The 14,202-nt window shown below is 39.1% G+C and overlaps 1 protein-coding gene across 1 annotated transcript; it reads left to right on the top strand.

Annotated features, from left to right (window-relative positions):
• The first annotated feature begins 2 nt into the window (after positions 1 to 2).
• On the top strand, positions 3 to 8,795 carry LYAR (Ly1 antibody reactive). The gene is made up of 9 exons (XM_068149488.1): positions 3 to 97; positions 536 to 724; positions 1,678 to 1,792; positions 2,765 to 2,872; positions 4,110 to 4,193; positions 5,178 to 5,514; positions 5,771 to 5,875; positions 6,854 to 6,939; positions 7,234 to 8,795. Exons 2-9 carry the CDS (start codon positions 603 to 605, stop codon positions 7,366 to 7,368), a joined length of 1,092 nt encoding a protein of 363 aa, XP_068005589.1. The 5' UTR covers positions 3 to 97; positions 536 to 602; the 3' UTR covers positions 7,369 to 8,795.
• Positions 8,796 to 14,202: the final 5,407 nt, after the last annotated feature.

Raw genomic sequence — 14,202 nt, 5'->3', positions numbered from 1 at the left:
GCAGGCGCAGAGCGGCGGAGCCGGGGCGGGAGGAAGGGGGCTGGGCGGCGGCGGCTGCATGTGCTGCGTTGGGCAGCCGTTGGAAGTGGCGGCTGAGGTGCGGAGAGAGAGGGCAGGCAGTCCGCGGCGGTGGGAAGCTAGATCATGCGGCGCGGTAGCAGCTCTGCCGCCGCCGAGGAGCGGGGGAGGCTAGGGGTAGCGGCCGGGCTGGTTTTCCATCCCTGTCGCCCCGGCGGAGAGGGGTCTTCTGCGGCGATCGCAACGGATGGGCCGGGAAACGGAGGATAACCGCGAATCACTGCCTTCGAAGCCTATCGGCATGGGGTGGGGCTAATGGAGGGGTCCTAGTTTCAGGGTTACAGGTTTCCCTGTGCCTAAGATACTGGGCGAAATGAGTTTTCCTTGCTGAACTTTTCCACGTGCAACATCTTAACTGCTTACAGTTTCTCTTAGAGGACGCACGGTTGCATTTCTTTCGGCCATTCAAGTGGTTCTTTAAAGATCTGAAAATAAGATGCCCTCCTTGTATTTCTAGGACTGTGTCTCTGTGGGGAGGAGAAAGATTGTACCCATTTGACAGAAGCTTCTGACCACTCACCAGCATGGTAGTGTTCACTTGCAACGCGTGTGGAGAATCTGTGAAGAAAGCACAAGTTGAAAAACATGTGAATATCTGCAGAAACTGTCAGTGCCTTTCTTGCATGGATTGTGGGAAGGATTTCTGGTAGGTAAAGGGTGGGAAATAGTCTTACTGTGCAGTGAATGTCATAAACACAAGATTTGCCTAAGGTCTATCATTGACAGTTTCTAAGTAATTATATTTGTAGTTAAGAATTCTACATGGAGTTTTTTACTAGATTTTTAAGCTTAATCCTTCAAGTTCAAACTGCAAAGACAACCAAACTATGCAGTAAACAGTTGCACTTTCATCTTTTGAAGTTATTACTAAGGGGCAATGCTTTCAAACTTCTGATCAACAGCTGTTACATGTTCAGCTGCTGCAGTAGCGTCAAAAATTCAGAATGTGGTTGTCACATTCAGAATTCAGAAGTGCTGTCTGCTTTCAAAATATAACTACATGAATTCATGTGAGAAAATAAGATTGCCTTCAAATTACTGCATTTCTCAGTGCTTCACTGACAATGGATTGAGATCTTCATTCATTCACAGAATCAACCAGGTTGGAAAAGACCTCAGAGATCATCAAGTCCAACCTACTACCTAATACCTTACACATTACCTAATGCCTTACACAGCAGTCAGAACTACACTACCACATGAATATATCCATATCCAGGAACTGAATTTTTGCAAGCATTTCTCATTTACTTTTCTACATTTAAAGTATATTGATGCAAGTAATAAACCAGAGATGTGTTAGGAGCTGTGCATACATCATATATACAAATGTGTATGTTACAGAGTCACGAAGGAAAGCAGCAGTGTCCTGAAGAAGCAAGTCTGATTTTGCCAGTCAGAAATCTTCTCTGAAGGCTGCAGCATGACAGAAATGTCAGCAGCCTTCTAAGCATGTGCTTTAAGCATGTCAGACTTAACTCACAAGTGTTGACAGTATTATGGTTCAGATGATTTGTTACTTCAGTTTGTTGATTAGATAAATGTTGCATAGTTTGAAGCACTTGGTGAACTACAGTTAAAAGTCTCCTCTGTGTTCAGGGGTGATGATTATAAGGAACATGTGAGGTGTGTAAGTGAAGACCAGAAATATGGTGGAAAAGATTTTGAAGCCAAAACTAACAAGGGAGATGCTAAACAACAGGAGTGGATTCAGGTAAGGTTTGTATTATGTGCAGATGTGATAAATAAGTGGTGGGTTTGGTTGGGTTTTTTGACTGCTTCTGATTATCATGCTGGCATTTTCGTCTCTTGTGCTGGCATCTGAAGCACAGGAATATGTCTGAGCTGTCTTCCAGGGATTGGTGGTTGCTGAAGCTGGTGCCAAAAGAAATGTGTCAAACTGTGGCCTCAAAGTTAGCCTGATTTTTCACATTTAACTCCAGAAAGTTGCAAAAACCAATCAGCTGACAACTGCTTTTCTCAATGCAGGTCTTTTTCATGCTGCAAGAATCCTGCATGTAATATAGTTACTTTAAAATGTTTTTGTTACAGATTGTAACTTGTACATCAGCAAGCATTGGTGAGCAGTCCTGCTTGCCTCTGCTTACTATTGAGGGACACATATTTATAGTGATAAATGATGCATCTTATGATCTGTCATAAGATGACAGGCTCCGAGGTGACCTAATTGTGGCCTTCCAGTATCTGAGGGTGGCCTACAGGAAGGCTGGGGAAGGACTTCTCAGGATCTCAGGTAGTGATAGGACTAGGGGGAATGGAATGAAGCTGGAGGTGGGGAGATTCAGGCTGGATGTGAGGAGGAAGTTCTTCACCATGAGAGTGGTGAAACCCTGGAATAGGTTGTCCAGGAAGGTGGTCGAGGCCCCGTCCCTGGAGGTGTTTAAGCCCAGGCTGGATGAGGCTCTGTCCAGCCTGATGTAGTGTGGGGTGTCCCTGCCCATGGCAGGGGGGTTGGAACTAGATGATCCTTGTGGTCCCTTCCAACCCTGAATGATACTATCATACTATGATAAACCCCAAGGTTAATTTTCAGTATACAAGGGAAAACAATTCTGAGCAGGTTATGCTGTTGGGGAGGAGGGGCTGTCTGATGTGTTTCCAGCCTGTGTACCTTGCATGTGTGATTTACTCCTTCACTGATGTGATTCTGGTTTTCTTCATTCAGAAGATTCATGAAGTAATGAAGAAGCCAAACATAAACCCTAAAGTGCGGAACATCCTGGAGCAAATGCGGACCTTTGATAACATTCCAAGAAAAAAAGCAAAATTTCAGGTACATTTGAAGAGAGATTTGTACTAATCTATTCAGTGAGCTTAAAAATATACTTTCTTGGGGAGTTTTAACAAAGGTGGGACAAATTCCTTGTTTGGGCACTGGTAAATCGGTGGTGTCATAGCTGAGTTTCATTTAAGCAATGTTTTTAAGGACTCTTTGTGTGGCATTTTAATTAGGTATTAAGCCAGGGACTCAGCATTCAGGTTTAATCTTCATTTGTAGGCTTGTTCTTTTTCTAATACCTTTTTTTCCCTGTTTGAAATTTGTTTAATGTCCAAATTCATAGTCGTCGTTGTAAAAGATTCTTATTTCTGTGGATTTGTTTTTTCCTGTTGCTCAGTATTATGACAGCATCTCCCACACTACATGCTTCACTAAACATCACATCACAGCTAAAGCAAATTCCAGGGGTTTCATGTGGTATCAGTGAAGAATCACTGACAAGCTGGCCTTTAAAAAAAATATTATTTGCCCTCTGTTCTGTGCCTCAAGTTGTGAGGCTGAGAGAAGATCATGATTGCTTCCAATGCACTCAGATAGAACTTAATAGAGCTTCAGTGAAATTGCTCTTATTGAGCTGAAGGTTAGAATACTTTTTTTACTTCAACTCATGGGAACAGTCATAAGAATTGGTAGGGCATAAACATAACCAGCTGTATTCAAATGCTTGAAGGTTCATTTTCTCTACCTCTTCTGGTTTACTGCTGGTGAAGCAATCAAGAGGCCTTATAACAGTATCACAGTATCACAAAGGTTGGAAGAGACCTCAAAGATCATAGAGTTCACCACAGACCTCATGACTGGGCCATGGTACCAAGTGCCACGGCTAATCCCCTCTTGAACACCTCTAGGGATGGTGACTCCACCACCTCCCTGGGCAGCACATTCCAATGACAAATGACTCTCTTGGTGAAGAACTTTCTCCTCACCTCGAGCCTAAACTTCCCCTGGCGCAGCTTGAGACTGTGTCCCCTTGTTCTGGTGCTGGTTGCTAGAGAGAAGACACCAACCCCTTCCTGGCTACAACCACCTTTCAGGTGTATGCAGGTGTATGCAGGCATTACATGGAACAATATAGCATAGAGCTTGAAGAGATTCACAGAAAGTAAATGTCTAACCAGATCTTAATCAGAAGAAGTGATTAAATTCTTAAAACCAAAACCCAGATATGTAGTAATCAAGAGAAAAATCAGAGATTCACTTTTTCAGTTATTGTTGGTTTTTGCCTGCACAGAACTGGATGAAGAACAGTTTGAGAATTGCTGACAGCACTTTGCACGACCAGGTGTGGGATATTTTCTCAGAAGCAACCAGAAATGTAAGTTAAGTTAGAAAAGCAGTCAAAAATGCTGGAAAGAAAACCTGTCAGACTCTCTGTGTATAAGTATTGTCTCCCATTGTTAAAATGGGTTATGTTATAATGTACTATTCCAAGGCTGAGTTGGCAGTTGATGGAACATACTGTTGGTGAAGTAGTTGTGCATGCTGGGCAGATTGTGATTAAAAACGTGGACACCATTGTCGCATGATAATCAGAAGGTCAATTTAACTTTAGTCTGTGCTATTAGTACATAAGGAAAGTGAAAAAGGGAAAATAAAGTGGTAGTATTATCTTTGGCTCCAGTCTTTTACCATACTACAAAGGAATAATACAATATATTTTCAGGACTTTATTGGCCTCAAATTTATGTGTATGAGAGTGGGAAATTGACAGCACCTAGTTTGCCTATTAGTGGAGAGAGATGAGATCTTCCAGGCTGTGGTGCAAATTCCTTCCACTTCTGTGTCCAAATCATGGACTGACAATTACCTTTTTCCTCAGTGCCTAATTATTATTTCAGTACTATCTTAGGGTTTTTTTGATTGTTTACATCTATTACTGCTACTAGAAAGCTGTTACAGAAGCTTTCTTTGTTGATGTGAACATGCTGTCCTGCTCCATAGCTCCCTTTGAGGAGGAGAGCAGGCATAGCTTTGATATGAATCCCTTCTTGATCATGCTTCACGTTCCTGATCTAACAATCCCAACTAAACCTATGTAAAAAAAATGTTAAAAAGCATAGTTGTTTCAAATGGCAATTATATATGGTATAAGGTAACATTTCTGTGGTGTTATGGCAATTAGCATTTAGGCTGTGCAGTTGCAAAAAGAATCAGTCACCCTGTTTAGTGTTACTTCTCAGGTAGTTGGTGTCACCACATGTAAGCAATTTAATTGAATTCAGGATATTGGTGTTCATGAGTGATGTAGTAGAAAAAAAAGTTGCAGTTAAAATTGTAATATTTTGTCTTTCAACAAAAGACTTCAACTGAAAAAGAGCAAGGCAAGCCACAACAGAAGCAAGGAGGGCAGTCAGCAGAAACTGAGGAAAAAACAGTGGCAGGAGAAAATGGAATTGCAGGTGATGAAATTGAAAGGAAAAAGAGTAAGAGAGAGCGAAAAGAAGAGAGACAAAAGAACAAAAAGAAGGAGAAAAAAGACCTGAAATTAGAAAACCTGTCAGAAGCAAAGAAGGCCAAAAAGTCCAAAAAACAGAAGGAGAGCTTGGAGAATGAATTTGAAATAAATGGAAATGGCCAACAGAGTGACGCAGAAGAGGAAACAAATGTAAAGAAACGCAAACATAAGCATGCAGAAGGTACCCATCCTACACCCTCTATTCTTGTTTGTTCTCAAGATGCCTTAAAGCTCAATAATCTGCTGAAGTAGAATTTTTTTAAGGTAGTAGATTGCATACGAAAATCAGATTATTTTTTAACACTGTGGTTGCGCAGTCCTGATTTACCTCCGGGTAAATACCAGGTCACGTTACAAGAACAGAAACTTCAAGTCACATCAGAACTTTTCTTCTAGCTTTATGATTTTTATGTATGTTTATCCAATTGTGTCTCTAGAGGAAGCTCATATGCCACCAAAGAGAAAGAAAACTGACAATGTTTCAGAAGACGTGGAAGTAGAAAACACCGATGGCAATGAAGAAAATGTGGGGACAGAAAAAGGTATTCTTGAAGGATCAGATTACCTAGCTGCAGAACTCTTCTGCAAAAGATCTAAGGCAGAATATAAACCTGGGGCTTTTGCAGGAAGCCATGAAGTAGATTGTGCCTCAGTAGGTATGTTTGTGTGCTTATACTGTGTACAGATCTGTTCCAGAGCAAGCAGCCTGTGGTACACTCTTGCCATCTGTTTTTTGAACCACTTCTCTCATTTGTTGCCTCTGCTGTAGTGACAGCCTTTGGCTACACTTACTTTCACCATTTTGTCACCATAGCAGGTCTCTTTCCTGCTGCTGTGCACCTTAGCCAACCTAGAGGAAAAAGGGTAACAGTTCTCTTAAATGTCTTTGTATCTCTTACATCCTCTTGTTTAGTGAATCATAAATTTGGCTTCAGCCATGTTGGGCCTTAGTTTATACTTAGATAAACCTACTCATGCCTGTCATCCAGCACCCTTACTGCTGGGGAATGTTTATATTCAAACATACAGCTTATTTGGAAACTGCCAATTAATGACCTCTGAAGTGGGTACTCTGTGACATTGCCTGTCAGTGCTCTCAGGGTGAGGAGGCAGGATCTTCCCAACTATTTCTGTATTATTTGAGAGTTGTTGCTTAACAGCTGAAGCACAGAAGTTTAAGGGAAAGCAATCCTGAGCCTAGCTCCAGCAGTATGTTGGTTCTTCCTGTCTATCCTAGTATAACAGAAACAGCCTACCTGACCTGGTGCTTATCATAGTATCATTCAGGGTTGGAAGGGACCACAAGGATAATCTAGTTCCAACCCCCCTGCCATGGGCAGGGAAACCCCACACTAGATCAGGCTTAAGACACCTTGGCACTGCAGTGTCAGTAAGGTAACAACTGTTCTGGTAGCTAAGCTGGTTCCAAAACGAGGGGATTGAAGGCTGGTTCCTATTGGGGAAGAAGATCTGAAATACCTATTTCTACTAACATTGTTGGACACCTCATTATTTTCTAGGTAAATTCAACTGGAAGGGGACCATCAAAGCTGTTCTGAAACAGGCTCCAGACAATGAAATTTCAATTAAAAAACTAAGAAAAAAGGTACTGTACAACATGGGGAGTTTAATTTCTTTTTGGAGTTTCTTTCTGTAATGTTTTGTAAAATCCTGCTGCATATCAGCAAAAAAAGTGTGACATTATTTAACAGAGTATCAGTTGACAGTAAACTGAAAGACATGTTCTTCATTGTACTGCAGTGGAAATGCAGTGCTAATTCTGCCAAGGAGTAATAGCACAATAGCTTCCATGCTGCTTTTCCTACAGTAACATGGATGTATTATTGCTTAAAGTGGAATCATCTTTACTAACTGAAACCCTTCTTCTGTCTTTGTGCAGGTTATAGCTCAGTACTACGCAGTAGCTGGTGAACAACACAAATCAGAAGAGGACATTCTAGTCATATTTAATAAGAAAGTGAATAACAATCCCAAATTTAAAGTTTTAAAGGACAAAGTTAAGCTCTTGAAATAACAGCTTGCACACTTTGCACAATGTTTGCATTTTAATCTTGCAGACTGAGTCCACTTCTGTCAGCTGTGCATTGGTTTCAATTTGTGTATGTGAAAGCCAAATTTAACTTTTAGGACTTGATTCCTCTTTTTCTAGATTTATCACAGAACATTTTTCAGATGTTTTTATTTTTTGATTTAATGGCAAATGTCTATTTTTGGGTACCATTTTATGAGGCATTGAAAACAATTGATGCTTACTGTTTGAAACCTCTTTCAGTAAAGGATGTAACTTATAGGCATGAATGGTTATCAGGACCTGGGTTATGTGGATTTCTGCAGAAACTGCTGTAAGAGCAAATAGATTTTTCATATCCAAAGCCCCACCATGGACTCACAGGATCCTTTAGGTTGGAAAAGGCCCTTTAAGATCATTGAGGCAAACCATAAACCTAGCACTGCCAAGTCTACCATGTGGAATAAAATGCTTTATTCTGATAAAATTCAAAATGGTATGACTAATACCTCCTTCACACAATGCAGCTGGGTTAATTCTGTGTTGTAACATGCATAATGAAGGTATCTGTCAAGTTTGTGTGTGTAATATTGCACATTCAGTGAAAATCTAAAGACCAAATCACCAGTATCTTCATAGCTGCTGAGTGACTTCATTAGTACTGCAACTGACTTCAGTACAAGTGGTCACTAAAAATTGACAGATGCAATAAATGACTTTAAAACACAACCCTAAATACAATAAATCTTACCACTTTATGATTGTATATTTGAGGAGGCCATTCTATTGCAATCACTGAAACAATGTAGGCAGGCCAAAAATCTTAAATGTATGTAAGAGACAGGTGACTGAGGAAAACTACTTGAAGTTGACAGTGTTGTAATCCAATGCAAAATAGTTCCAGAGAGGGAGTTTCCTACCATGAAGTCATTTGTTTAAAATGGTGGTAGAAGGCAGTGTCTTGCAGTACAGTTGCAGAAAACACTGTAGTGATTTCAAGCAGATCTATTTTTATACAACTCCATAAAGAAAAGACCTGAATTGATAGAAATACTGCATATAGTCAAAGTGTAAATATATAAAAAAGCCAACCAACCGTCTGATACACTGGGTCCAGTTTTCCTGAGTGCATATTTGTTTTTTTATTATGAAAGTTGCAATAAAAGTACTTAATAAATTCAAGATCTCTTCTCTTTGGTGTTAACTCATGAAAATGACAATGGAGATAAATAGAAAACAACTTATTTACAGACATGAAGAAGCCTTAAGACACTTTGTGAACACATTTGAAGAGCTTAGGGTTCTTTTTGTTGCTTTTAATTTAGGAAAGGACATATAAAAGAACAAGTTCTTGTCAGTGAAAGTGCAATTAATTCAGTGCTGTTTGGACAGTGTGTTTATTTTACAATAAAAACTTACATTGAAACCCTAAAGAGTTTTGATGCAGCAATTGTTACAAGCTTGTCCTTTAGAACCTGCATTACTAAGGTTCTTAAATAAATGCCTGTTTTCTTCACATGCTCATGAACTCATCAGCTGCACCTTTCTTTTTCCTTTTTCAAAGTGGTAAGGGCAGTTTGGATTTAGTTTGCCATGCATTTAATAAGTAGTCACACTAAATCCTTTGGAATGTTGCAAGTTATCTTCTACAGCTCAGGAGAGTAACAGTTTCTGCTCATGAAAAGCATCATCACTTTCCTTGGACAGAGACAAGTCTGAAAGAACCTCTGAAGTTCTTTAGATGTGTTCTGACAGAACCAGATGCTGGGTTCTGTCACTGCAGAGTTCTGGTGTCTGATGCTCAAGGCTTCAGTGATCAGAACAGCAGACTAAATGTTCAGAAACACCATACATCAGTTTAAAGCTGAAAATAAGGACTATAAAAGCAACAGCATGCAGTTACACTGAGCAGGATTTGATGCTGGCACTAACTGTTGTGACTTGTTTAAATGCCTGACATCCCCTATGCATTGCCATGGTTGTGCTAGCAGTGCCTAAAGGGGTAGTAAAAGTGACTTTGGAATCTTCCCCTCTGTGTAAAGGGTGAAGCACCACCAGCTGCTATCCAGGTTTTTTCCTAATGATTTGGCAGACATGGATCACTTTGGTGCCTCTTTAATGATGGCCACTAGTGGGAGTCTATTGCAAGTCCTTTTGTAATTCCAGCAGTATTATCTTCTAGTCTGCCGGCAGGGGTAAGAGGAGCAATATGCTTCATAGCTATATTTTTCCTTCCTGTTTGGTATATTGCCCTCTGAACATCATAATATATCTCCGTAATCAAATAGGCTTACTGTTAGAATTCTCCTTTCTAAAACAGTGTCTTGGAAATTCAGTGTCTTTGTGGTAGGGTGGGGAAGGAAGTATTGTAAACTAGAAAACTGTTTAAAGCTAGTGGCTTTCTTTACAAGTATAGCATAAGCATTTAAGCAGGGAGTTAGTGAAAGAATAAAACTTCAAAGGACAGCTACTTTGTTGTGCTCAACCCTCCACTGTACAGGTGCATTGAAGTAGTTCATTCTTCTTCCTCCCACAGGGAAAACTGATCCTCCCACCTGGTGCAATCATCTGATTGCATCAGTACAATGCAGCCAGACCCCAACATGAGTAGTGGCTTATAGGTGATGACCACAGGATACAGAGACCCAGTACATGATTTCATGTGGAAACTTTTAAAGCTGTAACACTCACCCTCATTAAGGAAATAAGCAAATATTAAACTTTTTGTGTGAGATAAGCAAAAAGAAGGCATATTGTTCTATACATTGAGATGTATTCACAGGTTACAAGATACCTTAGTCAACATGTTCAACATTTACTTCTTTCTTCTCCCAATTTTGCCTTTAAGAAAAAACAAGAAAAAGTCCTCAGAGTTTCTTTCTCTGCTCTGTCAGCCAAGAAAAGCAGCATATTATGTTTCCCATTAGTACTTTTAGAGGAAGTGTTATTTTATGTTGAATTCTGAATTTCAGCTGGACTAGAGAAAGTTTTAGTAGTAACTTTTCATTGCACTTGAAAAGATAGAATTCCTTTTGCACTTGTAACTTCCTGCTTTACTTAGTGGTTGTTGGGATATAATTCCTTTTGCACCTGTATCCTCGTGTTCTTACACTTTGACTTCACATCTAAGATACAGTAGAAGTAAAATAACTGACTATAGCAGTTTTACAGTTCCTGAAGTGACTTGAAAGTAACAGAAAGAAGTTGTGACTCTGCATGCCTACCTACTAAACTACTATTCTCAAACTTCTAGGTGGAATTAGTACTAAATTAGTGTCAAAATCTTAATTCAGGCCTCAACTCTCACATACTTGTTTTAATAGGAAAAAAAAGTGCTTTTAAATATACAGAGATTTTCTTATTCAAGCCACTACACCTCATTTTGGTCACAAACACTGGAAGGTAACACTGGACTATGCATTGCAGATGCAGAATGGGAGTTTTACTCCTTCATTCTGTTCTTTGCAGTAGCCCTGTAATGAGCTCTGACAATGCAGCCATCAATGTATAAACACAAAGTGCACTTTTATACAGTTGATTCTCTGACCTTCTGCTGGCCTTTGACTCTCGATGATCAGGAAGAATTCAAGGAGGAATACATAGCTATTGACACTGTATATCCACACACAAAGAAGGCTAATGCTTTTCATGGGTGAGACAGGACCAGAATTTCCTCCTAGACTTTTCTTTCTTACCATTAAAGCAATTGCCAATGCTTTGTTCCTGCATTTCTGCCTTGAACTTCTAAATCAATTGCTAGTATAAAAAGCTCTTACTGAATTTATAGACATCTCTTATGCTTAGAGCTTTTTATTGATTCCCCCCCAATCTATTCATTCTACCATTTAGTCTAAAACATTTTATGGACTGTTTGCTCCTACAATTTCCTTGTCTTACACTATGAAATATAACCTTTAAAAGCTGAGCTTCTTTTGGTGAATTTTCAGAACTTAAGTAGTTTCAGAGGTTAGGATTGGGTAAGTTTTCTATGAGAAGAAACAAATAGGACCCCAGTCTATGATCTTAAAGAACTGTCCACATTAAGCAGATTAGTCACAACAGTAACAGCAGTTGTACAAGTATTTTCCAGCTAAAACTTCAAATTGAGATACTGTTGAATTCTGTATTTACATCAACAAATATCTTGCTCCCTTTCTGAGAGTACAGCTGTATGTTAATATGCTATCACAGCCTAAAAAAGCCAGTCTCTAGAAATACAGAAATAAAGTGTGGTGCCTAAAGAGAGCAATACTTGTGTAAAGCAAACGTGCAATGAACAGTAAACTTGAATCCTCATTCCCACAATTGATAGACCTTTCCTGTGTAAATTAGTTCAGTGATCATTTGTTTGTTTGTTTTGGAAAATAAAACTTTAGGATGTTCCTAGATGCTCTAAGTATGAAATTCTTGTCCATATTACTATGGATGAATGGTTGCACAGACTCTTATTTTCAGTGAGGAAATCAGTTTCAGTAATTCCCAAGCACTCCCTTTCCCACCCTCCCACATCTGGCCATTTGTCTTTGCCTCTCCACCACCCCCTGCATTTTTGCAGGCTTTTAAAACCAGATCAAATGCTCAAACTGAGCAGTATTATATACACCACTATTGGGGATTGAGTAGTCAAGAACAATTATAGCTGGAGTATTGCTGCCAAATGCTTTGTATCATTAAACTGTAGTCTTAGGGAAACATTTTGAGAGCCTTTGTACACCCTAAGAAAGCACACATAGTTAAGTGAAACTCAACTCAAGAAATTATTTAGGAGAGAGTGCAGGAAGATTTACTCAGCAAACTTTAGAAGAATAGTTTATCCAGATTTATTTCACAGGTTTTGTTTACATGTTTTAAGAGTCAAGCTTTTATATTCTTAATGCTGATCATAGCAAAAGGCAACACTTAAAACACTGAAGCTACTGAGTATTTTGAAAGAGGACAGCTGAGGGTGGTGAAATGGCCTTCCATCAAATAGGTACTTCTTACTGCTCTGGACCAGCTTTCAAAGTGAAGAATAACACACCCAGATAAATCAGATGACATTAGGTGGTGTGTTTTCTGTTTTCTTAGATGTCCTCTTCACCTTTTCAAGTGCTTTTCTTTTTTTCTGTTTTCTTTCATGCAGTCCAAATGCTTGCATGCTTATTTATAGTGCACTCTTGGTATCAAACATGCTAATGTATGTATTGTTTCCTTCCTACAGGGTCAGTTCAGGGCTGCACTGTAATTTAATACTCACATGAGAATTCAGCTTGAGTTCAATCGTTTGTATATGTACCACATTCAGAGTTGACTGAATTTTAACCTTTAGTTCTATATCTGATCTGTATTAAGCTGCTCACACCAAGTGTTTTGGTATGAATTTAAAAGAATAAAAAGAATTCACAGAATCACCAAGGTTGGAAGAGACCTCAATTCCAGACAAAAGCAAGAGAACTGTAGCACTGTTTGCAAGTTTTTTTCTTACCTACTTGAGTTAGACAATGTATTTACTTTTTTGCTCATTGTAAGAAAGGATAATGCAGTCCTTTCCTCCAAGAATGACATTCAGAAAGGATTAAGAATCTCTACCCATCTAATCCTTTTACTCCTGACAGTGAAAAATAAGCAGCAGATTACCCTTCACTTTACTATTACTTTGTCATGAATAGAAAGCACAGAGTATATTCCACAATCATTCCTTGAAATGGAGAATAAATGTGCATTAGCCAACTTCCTTCAGCTAAAAAATAACATGTGGTGAGATAAGCCAGCCCCACTCAGATAAGAAATTAAGAAAATTCCAAGCAGATCATTTGTGAACAGATAATATTTGGGTCAATTTAGCTGTTGACTTCTCTGATGGAGAAAGAGTTACAAACATTTGCTAGAGTAGTAGAACACTAAGTTGACCTTCTAAAAGTGATGATTCAACTTGGAAGCCTAATTTTAAAATTCATATGTACTCAGTCAAGGCACATAAAAAGCTACCACATGTGTATGTCATCCAGAGTTAGCTGTAAATCAGCTTAAAACAACCAATCACTAAATAGCGAATGGAATGGAATGGAATGGAATGGAATGGAATGGAATGGAATGGAATGGAATGGAATGGAATGGAATGGAATGGAATGGAATGGAATGGAGTGGAGTGGAATGGAATGGAATAGAATAGAATGGAATAGAATAGAATGGAATAGAATAGAATAGAATAGAATAGAATAGAATAGACCAGACCAAGTTGGAAGAGACCTTCAATATCATGTCCAACCAATCAAGCAACACTATCTAATCAACTAAATCATGGCACCAAGCACCTCATCAAGTCTCCTCCTAAACACCTCCGAGCGACAAGCAAATGAATTTCAACATATTCAACTAGATTGCAAAGCTCAGCTTTTACTTATAACTGCAAATCCTGGGTATTTAAAAATATTCAGCTAGCTGACAAAGCATTCTGTTTAAAAGAAAAGAATGCAAAGGTGCTCAAATCAGTGGGAAGAATCCACATTATGCAAGAGACCAGGAATACAGTAAAGAAAAAGAAGCCACAAACTCCACTCTTTATACATTTTCTTCACAGAATCTTCAAATTCACCAATTCCTCTCACAGGCTGTTAACTAAAGATATCAAATTAAGCTCTATGTTTTAAAATACCTGCTAACATTTCTGCAGGGATTCTTAAACTTTTACTTGTGAGAATTCTTTATCTATAACAGGCCTCTTGTTGAGATGCTTTGTTCATTACGTGGTTCATTTTGCAAGAGTCTGAGTTCAGCTCCTGATTGTTATCTACCCTCTAACAGATTAATAATTTCTGAATCAGAGAAGCTCTGTGAAAAGATCACAGAAAACATCTCAGC

This window comes from Melanerpes formicivorus, unplaced genomic scaffold, assembly GCF_026170545.1.
Source record: "Melanerpes formicivorus ecotype bairdi unplaced genomic scaffold, bMelFor1.0.p_v2 SCAF_18, whole genome shotgun sequence".
In the NCBI taxonomy this organism is placed as follows: domain Eukaryota; kingdom Metazoa; phylum Chordata; class Aves; order Piciformes; family Picidae; genus Melanerpes; species Melanerpes formicivorus.
This window is presented reverse-complemented; position numbering and strand designations above follow the sequence as displayed.

Excerpts from the sequence above, each read along its gene's own strand:
- LYAR (XM_068149488.1), top strand. The coding sequence starts at position 603 with ATGGTAGTGTTCACTTGCAACGCGTGTGGAGAATCTGTGAAGAAAGCA. Across the intron at positions 4,194-5,177 it reads TCTCAGAAGCAACCAGAAAT|ACTTCAACTGAAAAAGAGCA; the intron begins GTAAGTTAAGTT and ends TTTCAACAAAAG. Across the intron at positions 5,876-6,853 it reads AAATGTGGGGACAGAAAAAG|GTAAATTCAACTGGAAGGGG; the intron begins GTATTCTTGAAG and ends ATTATTTTCTAG.